Source organism: Cnephaeus nilssonii (assembly GCF_951640355.1).
Source record: "Cnephaeus nilssonii genome assembly, chromosome: 19".
Classification (NCBI taxonomy): Eukaryota; Metazoa; Chordata; class Mammalia; order Chiroptera; family Vespertilionidae; genus Cnephaeus; species Cnephaeus nilssonii.
In genome coordinates, this window is record NC_137090.1 from 18,345,455 (window position 1) to 18,358,060 (window position 12,606).

At 40.9% G+C, this 12,606-nt stretch overlaps 1 protein-coding gene across 1 annotated transcript; it reads left to right on the plus strand.

The window, feature by feature from the left end:
* The first annotated feature begins 2,739 nt into the window (after positions 1–2,739).
* On the plus strand, positions 2,740–11,973 carry KPNA2 (karyopherin subunit alpha 2). Its single transcript, XM_079798560.1, has 11 exons — positions 2,740–2,858; positions 3,871–3,969; positions 4,130–4,267; positions 5,006–5,094; positions 6,315–6,583; positions 6,847–6,941; positions 7,023–7,286; positions 7,474–7,707; positions 7,945–8,127; positions 8,999–9,148; positions 9,965–11,973. The coding sequence occupies exons 2-11, from the start codon at positions 3,895–3,897 to the stop codon at positions 10,055–10,057; spliced, it is 1,590 nt and encodes a 529-aa protein (XP_079654686.1). The 5' UTR covers positions 2,740–2,858; positions 3,871–3,894; the 3' UTR covers positions 10,058–11,973.
* Positions 11,974–12,606: the final 633 nt, after the last annotated feature.

Consider the following 12,606-nt stretch of genomic DNA (forward strand, 5'->3'; position numbering starts at 1 on the left):
GCTACATACATTCTTTTTATTTTTATTTTATTCCAAGTTACAAAAACAGTCTAACCTCAATTTAGCTGCTCTCATTCACCACAAACTCTGCCTTTTGACGTACCACAATATCCTTGAAAGGCAAAGGGCCCAGCGCTTTTCTTTCAGTTCACAAGTTTGGAGCACTTTTCATACATTCGTTCTGATTGGTGTTTCCGGTTTCTTAGGACATATTCCTAGAAGTGGGATCACTGGGTCAAATAACAGTCCCATATTTAACTTTTTGCGGAAACTCCATACTGTTTTCCATATGGCTGCACCAGTCTGCATTCCCACCAGCAGTGTACTAGGGTTCCCTTTTCTCCACATCCTCGCCAGCACTTGTCATTTGTTGATGGTAGCCATTCTGACAGGTGTGAGGTGTTACCTCATTGTCATTTTAATTTGCATCTCTCTGATGATCAGTGACTTTGAGCATTTTTTCATACATTTCTTGGCCATCTGTATGTCCACTTTGGAGAAGTGTCTATTTAGGTCCTTTGCCCATTTTTAATTGGATTACTTGTCTTCCTTTTGTTAAGTTGTGTGAGCTCCTTATATATTTTGGATATTAACCCTTTATCACATGTATCATTGCCAAATATGTTCTCCCATACAGTGGGCTTCCCTTGTTGTTTTGTTGATGGTTTCTTTTGCTCTGCAGAAGCTTTTTATTTTGATGTAGTCCTATTTATTTTCTCCTTAGTTTCCTTTGCCCTAGATGCATCTGTAAACATATTGCTACAAGAGATGTCTGAGATTTTGCTGCCTGTGGTTTCTTCTAGTAGTTTTATGGTTTCATGACTTACATTTAAGTCTTTATCCATTTTGAGTTTATTCTTGTGTATGGTGGTCTAGTTTCATTTTTTTTTGCATGTATCTGTCCAATTTTCCCAAAACCATTTATTGAAGAGACTGTCTTGACTCCACTGTATGCTCTTTCCGCCTTTGTCAAATATTAATTGAGCATAAAGGCTTAGTTCAATTTCTGGGGTCTCAGTTTTGTTTCATTGATCTATGTGCCTGTTGTTGTGCCAGTACCAGGCTGTTTTGGTTATGGTGGCTTTGTAGTATAACTTGATATTTGGTATTGTGATTCCTTCAACTTTGTACTTCTTTCTCAAGATTGCTGCGGCAATTCGGGGTCTTTTATGGTACCGTATAAATTTTTGGAGTATTTGTTCTAGATCTGTGAAATATGCTGTTGGTATTTTAATAGGGATTGCATTGACTCTGTAGATTGCCTTGGGTAGTATGGACATTTTAATGATGTTGATTCTACCAATCCATGAACATGGTAAATTCTCCCACTTGTTTATATCTTCTTCTATCTCTTTTTTTCAACGTCCTGTAGTTTTCCAAGTATAAGTTTTTTACCTCCTTGGTTAAGTTTATTCCTAATTACATTAATTTTTTTGTTGCAGTGATTAATGGGATTGTTTAGTTTGTCTTTCTGAGAATTCATTATTGGTGTATAAAAAAGCCATAGCTTTTTGGTTGTTGGTTTTGTATCCTGTGACATTGCTGAATTTATTTATTAAATCTAGTAGTTTTTGATGGAGTCTTTAGGGCTTTCTATGTACAATATCATGTCATCTGCGAATAATGAGAGTTTTACTTCTTGGATGCCTTTTATTTCTTCTTGTCTGATCACTGTGGCTAGGATTTCCAGTACTATGTTGAATTAGAGTGGTGAAAGCGGAATCCTTATCTTGTTCCTGTGGGAAATGTTTTTGTTTGTTTTTTAAAAAATATTTTATTGATTTCTTACAGAGAGGAAGAGAGTTAGAAACATCGATGAGAGAGCAACATCGATCAGCTGCCTCCTGCTCCTACTGGGGAAGTGCCCGCAACCAAGGTACATGCCCTTGATCAGACTCAAACCTGGGACCCTTCGGTCCATAGGCGGATGCTCTATCCACTGAGCCAAACCAGTTATGTCAGGGGGAATGGCTTTAGTTTTTGCCCATTCAGTATGATGTTGGCTGTAGCTTTGTCACATATAGTCCTTATTATGTCGAGGTATGATCTCCCTATTCCCACTTTGTTGAGACTTTTTATCAAAAAGGGGTGCTGGATTTTGTCGAATGCTTTTTCTGGGTCTATGGATATGATCCTGTGATTTTTTGCCTTTCAGTTTGTTTATGTGATGTATCACGTGTATTGATTTGCGAATATTGTACCAGTCTGGCATCCCTGGACTAAACCCCACTTAGTCATGGTGTATGATCTTTTTACTATATTGCTGGATCCAATTTGGTGTCGGTGAGAGGTGCCTAGAACAGTATGATGCAAGTTAAAAAGAAACATGCCACACATATCTGCCTCCTCTCCAGAATGGCCAGAAACCCCTGCCAAGTTCCTCCGGTGAAATGTGCATTGCCATATATTTCTATATCAATAAGTTTAAAGAAAATGATAAACAAGAATCCTCAATTCTTTTGCCAAAGGTCGGGGTCTCAGGCCCAGACCGCGCTGAGAAGCTGCCCCGCAGGCGCTCCTTGCCCGGGTTTGGAGTCTTTACACTCCCAGCTGCTAGGTATTCTGGGATCGCCTGCACGCTCCCTCATCTCGCGATGCTCTTCTCTCTGCGGCTGGGCCCGATGACTCCCCCCCCCCCCCCCCCGGCAACGTGTTTTTCAAACCCACCAATAGACGCTCATCATAGGCTCGAACCAGCCAATCAGGATGCGGAGCCGCCGGGAAATTTAAATCGCGCCGGCCGGCTGCGCGAGCCACACCGTCTTAGGGCTGACCCGAGGTAGACGTTCTCAGAGCAACCGAACCGCAGCCCGTCCTCCGCTCACGGTCTCCTGTGAAAGCCCGAGCCGGCTGTGTGGGTAAGAACTCGGGCCCCGGCCCCGCCGGAGAGGTACCGGCTGGACCCCAGGCCGCGCTCTGCTTGCGGGTGGCGGGAGGGGAGGCCCCGGGTCCACGCCTGGCCTGGCTTTGGCCTCCTTCGATGACCAGGCCTCCTGGGCGTCGTTCGTTGACGAGGAGGCTGTTACTGCGAGGCGAGTCCTCGGGCTTTGGGCCGCCGAGGCCCTGAGGACCTCAGCGGGAGCCTTGGCGGTTCGCGACTCGCCGAGTCAGAGCGAGGCCTAAGGGCCAAAGCCCCGAAGCGGGGAGCCGGGCGCCGCTGCATATTCCGGGGTGTGTGTGTGGGGTGGGGGTGTAGGGGGGCGCAGGGGAAGGGACTGGAGGTGGAGGTGGCCATTGGAACTCTCTCTTAAAACGCAGGCTTTGGGGTGGCTGTGTCAGTTTTGGGAACTAACGTAATGGGATCAAAATAGGTTGAAAAGATTGAAGTAAATTTTGTCATCCTGTGGAGATCGCTCACAAGGATCCGCGTCTGGATGATGTCAGCTAATATGGGCCTAATTAAGGGCATTCACTCGAAATTCCTAGAAATCAAAATGTTATCGGGATGTGGAAGACGGCAGAACTGCGTCGCAAAATTTCAGGGTTGACAAAAGAGTTAATGGGAGACAACCAATAATGAACCCAATGTTTCTTTCATTTTTAAATGTGAAGAATGTGCCTATGTTGGCCATTAACAGACCAGAGGCTCTGAATAGCTTGCGCCTCGGACATAGATTTTAAGGATAAGCGCCGTTTTCCTACTTGGTCTTCAGTTGTATGTAGCAGAGTCCAGAGCTGCCCTGTCCCGTAGGGGAGTTACCAAATGTTTGTGGCAAGCCCGAACTTTGAGCTGTGCTGTAAGCTTACAGAACACACAAGATTTCCAAGAATTGGTATGAAAAAAGAATGTGAAATAGCTATCAACACTCTTCTGACTGACAAAGCAAAATGATAAAAAAAAGGAAAATTTTTTTCTCTCCCCCATCTTAGAGCTTCTCCCTTTGTCTCATAACCATGTCCACCAACGAGAATGCTAATTCGCCAGCTGCCCGCCTTAACAGATTCAAGAACAAGGGGAAAGACAGTACAGTGAGTACCTTCTGTTGCTCTCACGTGGTATTTTTTTTTTTTAAATGGGGAAATAATTGGGAAGGGATCAAAACTATGAGGGAATTTGGAAAGAAGAAAGCCCTCATTTTGCAGCAAAACCTGGAATGATGGGTGAAATGACATGTTATCTTTTTCCAAGGAAATGAGGCGGCGCCGAATAGAAGTTAATGTGGAGCTGAGGAAAGCTAAGAAGGATGACCAGATGCTGAAGAGGAGAAATGTGAGCTCATTTCCTGATGATGCTACTTCTCCACTGCAGGAAAACCGCAACAACCAGGTAAATATATTTTAGCTTATGAATTATGGTAAAGCCAGAAAACCAGTATGGGACTTCAATATTTTATTTATTTATTTTTATTTTTTTAATATATTTTTATTGATTTCAGAGAGGAAGGAAGAGGGAGAGAGAGATAGAAACATCCATGATGAGAGAGAATCATGGATTGGCTGGCTCCTGCAAGTCCCTGACTGGGGATCGAGCCCACAACCTGGGCCTGTGCCCCCGACTGGAATCGAACCTGGGACCTTTAGTTCGCAGGACTATGCTCTATCCACTGAGCCAAACCGGCTAGGGCGGGACTTCAGTATTTAAAAACATTGCTAGTGTTACAGTTGTAACTATAAAATCTGAAGATTTTTTTTTCCCTGCTCTGAATCAGTTCTTTCCTACCCATTCTCCATAAGTTGATTGCAAGGTCTTTAGCTCCGAGATCTCTTAAGTTTTCCTGTATTTATAGCTGCCAGCTCAGTAACTTAACCTGGCTCCTTCCAGTACCAACTGAAAGTGTGTCCAGAACCACTTTCTGGCCTATTTCTACCCTTTTTTTTTTTTTGAATTCTCTATTTTTTGTACTTGTTTGAGACTGTTCTACATAATTGATATTTAATTAACAGGCAAACTTAAATGTAGGGCTAATAAACCTTTAGTAACTGATTATAAACCAAAAAATGGCAAATACGGGATTTTTATTTAATCTAAAAAATGATAATTTGCAAAATTCCACTACTTTTGTAGGGCACTGTAAATTGGTCTGTTGAGGACATTGTCAAAGGCATAAATAGCAACAATTTGGAAAGCCAGCTCCAAGCTACTCAGGCTGCAAGGTAAGCGTTGTCTGTTGTAGCATGGGTAACCCTAGAAATTAGCTTTTTTAGATTATGGGGTTTTTTTTGGTGGGAAAAAGATAGATGGTGTGGGTGATGAATGGTTTAGCATGCATATAAGCATAACCAATGGACAGACAGTAGAGGGGTGAGGTCATGTGCTGGAGGGTGGGAGCGGCCGGGGAGAGGTCAATGGGGGAAAAAGAAGATATGTAATACTTTAAACAATAAAGAACTTAAATTTAAAAATATATTTTTCATTGATTTCAGAGAGGAAGGGAGAGGAAGAGAGAGAGAGAAACATCTATGATGAGAGAGAATCATTGATCTGCTGCCTCTTGCATGCCCCCAACTGGGGATCGAGCCCGCAACCCGGGCATATGCCCTTGACCGGAATTGAACCTGGGACCCTTCAGTCTGTAGGCAAGCTGACACTATCCACTAAGCCAAACCAGCTAGGGCAACTTTTGGTGTACTTTTCAAGGAAATTACAAAATTTTTGATTAGCACATCCATTTAGAAAATACGTATATTTAGACTCATCTCATACACAGATATTTGTGACATCTATCACAGAAAGGATTAATAATTTCTGAAGTTTGACAATGCAGAAATCTGAATGACAAGCATGGAAAAGATGTTTAACCTTACTTGGCCAGAGAAATACAAATTAAATGAACAATGAGAGTCAGATTTAAAAAAACTGACAAGCCGAAACCGGTTTGGCTCAGTGGATAGAGCGTCGGCCTGCGGACTGAAAGGTCCCAGGTTCGATTCCGGTCAAGGGCATTTACCTTGGTTGCGGGCACATCCCCAGTGGGGGTTGTGCAGGAGGCAGCTGATCGATGTCTCTCTCTCTCATCGATGTTTCTAACTCTCTATCCCTCTCTCTTCCTCTCTGTAAAAAATCAATAAAATATATTTTCAAAAAAAACAAAAAAAACTGACAAGATCTAAAGTAGATTTCTGCAGGGATGTAGAGAGGAGGGTAACCTACATTACTGGTAATATTTTTATTTTGGAAAAAAGGTAGTAAAGACACCACATATGGCAGTACCTTGCAACCAATCTGTTTAGCTCCTTTTACAGTCCAGGATATCTGAGCATTTAGTGCTTCACTGTAAAAGATTGTCTAAAGTTCTAAATCTTTAAATTGCATGTTTAATTGCTTTTTACAAAACTTCATTTGTTAATCACCTTCAACTTTTGTTTACCCTTAGGAAACTGCTTTCTAGGGAAAAACAGCCACCCATAGACAACATAATCCGGGCTGGTTTGATCCCCAAATTTGTGTCCTTCTTGGGCAGAACTGATTGTAGTCCCATCCAGTTTGAATCTGCTTGGGCCCTCACTAACATTGCTTCTGGGACTTCGGAACAGACAAAGGCTGTAGTAGATGGAGGTGCTATCCCAGCATTCATTTCTCTGTTGGCATCTCCCCACGCTCACATCAGTGAACAAGCCGTATGGGCTCTAGGAAACATTGCAGGTACTTGGCATTTTAAGTTCTTTTGACAGAATGTCTCTAATCATGCTGAGGTTGGGATAAATGCTTGGTATAAGTAAGTGACCTTTGTGTTTTGAACTTGCTTTCTTCCAGTGCTTATTAGGTGTGAAAGTGACATCTAAGTAAGTTAGGGAATTTCTGAGAGTATTTATTGTCTTTATGTTAAGACGTTGGTGCACTGAGTCACTCACTGAACATTGATGATACTAGATAAGTCGATAAGATTAACTTTGCCCTTTTTTCAGGTGATGGTTCAGTTTTCCGAGACTTGGTTATCAAGTATGGTGCAGTTGACCCACTGTTGGCTCTTCTTGCAGTTCCTGATCTGTCATCTTTAGCAGTAAGTTATTCACTTGTGGATTCTAATTTTCCCACCATCTCAGAAAACAGGACCTTTCATTGCATTTTTCTTTTCCCACAGTGTGGTTACTTACGTAATCTGACCTGGACACTTTCAAACCTTTGTCGCAACAAGAATCCTGTACCCCCGTTAGATGCTGTTGAGCAGATTCTTCCTACTTTAGTTCGTCTCCTGCATCATGATGATCCAGAAGTATTAGCAGATAGCTGCTGGGCCATTTCCTACCTTACTGATGGTCCAAATGAACGGATTGAAATGGTTGTGAAAACAGGAGTTGTGCCCCAACTTGTGAAGCTCTTAGGAGCTACTGAATTGCCAATTGTGGTAAGTTATTAACTTCCAGATGAGAACATAAAATATAAGGAACATAATCAGTTGATACTAATGTTGACATTACCATTTTAGGCCATGATAAGCCTATTGTCAAAACTTTTGGGGTATAGTGTTTTTGAGCAATATTGGAAATAATAAAAGATAACTGTCAGCATAACTTTTTCCCCCCCCATTTTAGACTCCTGCACTAAGAGCCATAGGAAATATTGTCACTGGGACAGATGAACAGACGCAGGTTGTAATAGATGCGGGAGCACTTGCTATCTTTCCCAGCCTGCTAATGAACTCCAAAACTAATATTCAGAAGGAAGCTACATGGACAATGTCAAACATCACAGCTGGCCGCCAGGACCAGATACAGCAAGTTGTGAATCATGGATTAGTCCCATTCCTCATTATTGTTCTTTCGAAGGTAATGGAGTCTTAGGCCTTAATCAAAAGATTGTTTTGTGTTTATGGACAGGCAATTGGTAAAGCTGTGCTTGGTAAGATTCTTAATGTACTAATGTTGGCTTCTATTTACAGTCCTTTGCTAAAATGGCCAGTAATCTCTTTCATTTAAGGTTTAATAGTCATTTTTTCTAAAACAGTACTTTTAGAATCTTTTTACAACCATTCTGAAATAAACTTGTTTCCTTATGTTTATTAGGCAGATTTTAAGACACAAAAGGAAGCTGTATGGGCTGTGACCAACTATACAAGTGGTGGAACAGTTGAACAAATTGTATACCTCGTTCATTGTGGCATAATAGAACCACTGATGAACCTCTTAACTGCGAAAGATACCAAGATTATTCTGGTTATTCTGGATGCCATTTCAAATATCTTTCAGGTAAGTTTTAACAAGGTATTATTTGTATTTGGGTTTGATGATAATTGGCTTACTGTTTATTTTAATTAATTTTTTTGTTAATTCTCACCTGAAGATATTTTTCCATTGATTTTTAGATAATGGAAGGGAGGGGGAGAGACAGAGAAACATTAGTGTGAAAGAGGCACATCGACTAGTTGCCTCCCACACACACCCAGACCGGGCCAGGGATCAAGCCTGCAACTGTGTGTGGTACATGCCCTTTACTAGAATCGAGCCCAAGATCCCTCAATCTGCAGGCCGATGGATGCTCCATCCACTGAGCCAAATCAGCTACGGCTATTTATTTATTTAAATAATATTTTTATTGATTTCAGAGAGAACAAGGGAGAGGGAGATAACATCAATGAGGAGAGAGACTCAATTCATTTGTTGCCTTCTGCACGCCCCCCCTACTGGGGATCAACCCTGTAACCTGTGAATGTGTCCTGACTAGAAAGGGGAACCATGACTTCCTGGTTCATGGGTCAATGTTCAGCCACTGAGCTACACCAGCTGGGCTGGTTCTCCACCTTGAGTACACTTTGGGATTATCTGGGGTGCTCTTACAAAACAAATTTCCTGTTTCCATTACAGACCAATTGAGTCTGGATATAGTGTCATTTTTAAAGTTTCCCAGGTGATGATGAACAGAAAAGGTTGAGAATTATGCAAAACTCTTTGTAGCTCAATGCTATAGAAGTAGTTGCTGAGAGCAAGTACAGACCTGATCATCTTGAATTTTAAAAAAATCTAAAATGGAGATAGTTTTTATCTTGTAGGGTTGTTGAAGGAAGTGTTTATTTCTGTCTGATAAGATATTAGTACTCAAACATAGATTGGAATTTTTTAGGCTGCTGAGAAACTAGGTGAAACTGAGAAACTAAGTATAATGATTGAAGAATGTGGAGGTTTGGACAAAATTGAAGCTCTACAAAACCATGAAAATGAGTCTGTGTACAAAGCTTCACTAAACTTGATTGAGAAATATTTTTCTGTAGAGGTGAGTAACATGGTAACGTTAAGAACTTGGAAAAGGGACATTTAAGGTCAAGCCCATGGACTTTTTTTTCATACTTTTTCAATAAATCCTGTATCCTTGTTAAATATAGCAAAATATCAGTGTGAGATATAATGTATATATTTGCTCTTCAAATGTTTGGCATGATATCTTTTTTAAAATTACTTTTATTGATTTTAGAGAAGAAGGGGGAGGGATAGATAGAAACATTGATGAGCTGCCTTCTGCATACCTCCTACTGGGGATCGAGCTCCCAGCCCAGCATGTACCCTGATCAGGAAGTGAACCAGTGACCTCTTGACACACAACCACTGAGCCACACTGGCCGGGCCTGTCATGATATCTTTTTAACTTGAGATTTTAAAAAATCACCAATTTACTTTCAAATGAATAGCCTTGGGAGTCTTAGAATTATCTTGAGAAAAGTTTGTGTAGGAATCAGTAGAGAAGTCAATCAACCTCATATCCATACTTTGGGCATTATTTATAAGCAGTTTTTCCCTTGCCTATTAAAGTGATAGAGAAGAAATATCTTTTTCTGTTATCATAGTAGCATTTCTTAACCTATTCAGAACCTTCCCCTCCCAGGTACTAACAAACGGGCAAGTTTGAGCAACCTACCCTCCCTCCATTATTTCAAATGTGGTACAGGGTTAAAGGTGAACTATGCGGATGAAGACCTTAAGAGTAAATACAGACTTGTAGGCAGGCTACTACTTAGAGATTAGCCATATTTATGGGAATATTTACTTATTTATTATGCCATATTTATGGGAATTATTTTTTTAATGTTTCCAGGAAGAGGAAGATCAAAATGTTGTGCCAGAAACTACCTCTGAAGGTTATACATTCCAAGTTCAGGATGGCACTTCTGGGACCTTTAACTTTTAGACTGTACAACTGAAACATAAAGCTGTTTGTTGTGTACTATGTTTGGTATAAGTATGTCTTACTGTTTCTCTACTAAGAACTCTTTTTAAATGTGGTTTGTTATTGTAGCACTTTTTACAACAAATCTATACTTGAACAGTTCCAAACTGTACATATTGTATGAAGCTTCCATTCTCAGTGAGTTTCTTATGTCTATGTGGAATTTCATATCTTGCAGTCTCCTGTAAATAAAGATTAAATTCCACCATTTATGTTACTTGACCATGCCTATGAATTGTTTTCCAATTTGGAGCTCTTACATTGCCAATGGACCAAAATGATGTGACTAATTAGAGGTGTAGTTCTGGTTACAGACATCATTTGATGTAAGGGTACATGGGTGATACCTTTTCCTGCCTGCTTCTGAGTTCTGGCTTTGCTCTAGGCTGCTTCTCCTCTTGGTAAGTAATAATGGCACTAGCCAGAAAAATATTTTTCAAGAGTTTTCACAAAGGAATGAGTAAAATTTCCCAGAAGCCCTCAGCCAGTCTCCTCTAGTCTCAGTGGCCAGGGAGAGGGAATAAAAACTTAAATTTAATCATGAGTCTCTGGGAGTTTCCAGCGACATTCATTCCTCCCAACCTTCAAGGCTGAAAGTGGTTTTAAGGCTACACCTGGCACTTTGCAAAGTTTACCCAGATTTATGTTTATTTGGTAAGGGGTTGGTCCAACTATTAACGTCTTTACAATTTAATCCCCGGGCGCTGCTTCCATATAGTCTGGGTTGAAAACCACTCCTCTAAGAAATAGTTAATGCTATTAGCAGGATAGGAAATGGATTGAGGTGGTTGTGGTTGTAGTGGGAGTGTTAACTACAGTATCCATAAGTCTGAGGAAAATGAAATGATTTAAAAAGGAGTCTTGTTTGTGCTTTTTGGATGAGTTAGGAAAGTGATGAGTCAAGCCTCTACTGCTAAACTCTGACAGCCTTGCCTGCCTTTTCCCCCATAGAAAAAGCCGTAGTGGTAGAGGGTGGGGATTTGGGTTGAGACTCAAGTTAAAAGTATTTATACTTTTCCAGTGTGGGCATGGCAAAATGGCTCCCGCAAAGAAGGGTGGGAGAAGGGTCGTTCTGTCATTGTAGTGACCAGAGAATATACTATCAACATTCACAAGTATGTCCATGGGGTGGGTTTCAAGAATTGTGCCCCTCAGGCATTCAAATCTGGAAATTTGCCAAGAAGGAGATGAGAACTCCAGATAAACTGGGCCAAAGGAATAAGGAATGTGCCATACCATATCTGGGTACCATTGTTAAGAAAATGTAATTAGGGTGAAGATTCACCAAATAAGTTCTATGCATTGGTCATCTACATACGTGTCACCACTTTAAAAAATCTACCATTATTAATGTGGATAAGAATTAACTGCTGATTGTTGAATAAAATTATAAAACTGCAAAAAAAACCATCACAAGTGATTGATGACCTTTAAGGGCTTTGAACTCAAAGAGAGAAACATCAACTGGTTCCCCCCACACTGGGCTGTGAATCGAGCCTAGACCAGAATTGAATCCAAGACCCTTCAGTCTGCAGGCTGACACTCTAACCATTAAGAAAACTGGCTAGGGCAAGGTAATCTTTCAACTCGGTAGTAATGTAACAAATTTCTATTTACCTTCTCTGAGCAGTAAGGGTATTCCCCCAATTCAACATACACGTAAATACTTTGTGTTTTTTTTTTTAGGAAACGATAAAACCACTTTAATTTGTTACTTTTCATTTTGAAAAGTTATTACAGTACTAGAGGCCCAGTGCACGAAATTCATGCTCAGGTAGGGTCCCTAGGCCTGGCCAGTGATCAGGGCCAATCAGGTTTCCTGCCTTCTCCTTCCTTCACTTCCTCAGCACCCACCTCCTGATTGCCTGCCATGTTCCATGCTGCCCCTTGGTGGTCAGCACACAACATAGCAAGTGATTGAACTGGTCGAACTCCCAAGGAGAAACTTTGTATATTAGCCTTTTATATATATATATAGATAATTTGCAAAATTGAAAGAAAGATGCCACTGAAGGCATGTCCTAAGAACCACTGAGAAATGTCAACTATGTCACAAATACATTTTACTTTTTGCAGGTAATGGCCTTTTATTTATTTTTTTAAATATGTTTTTATTGATTATAGAGAGGAAGGGGGAGAGAGAGAGAGAACATTGATCAGGAATTGATCTGGTGACCTCTCAATGCATGGGATGATGCTCAACCAATCGAGCAATACCAGCCAGGGCAGGTAATGGGCTTTTAAAGTTTCCTTCATGAAATAGAATGTTGTAGTGCTTATCCTGCTTGGGTGCAGAAAAAGGACACAAGTTTCTAACCTGGAACACTAACCATGTTACATGTAGTTTCCTTAAGTTTAGGACATTTTGTGGTCCTTTTCTTGCTTTCTCTGTTCAAAGGCTTTCCCATGAAGTGGGGGAGAGGAAAAAGAAGTAAAACTGCAGCTCTAGACTGCCCGTCCTCTCCCAGATACTCTTGCTCCCTCCTTTTTATTTCTCCTCTTTCTAAAAC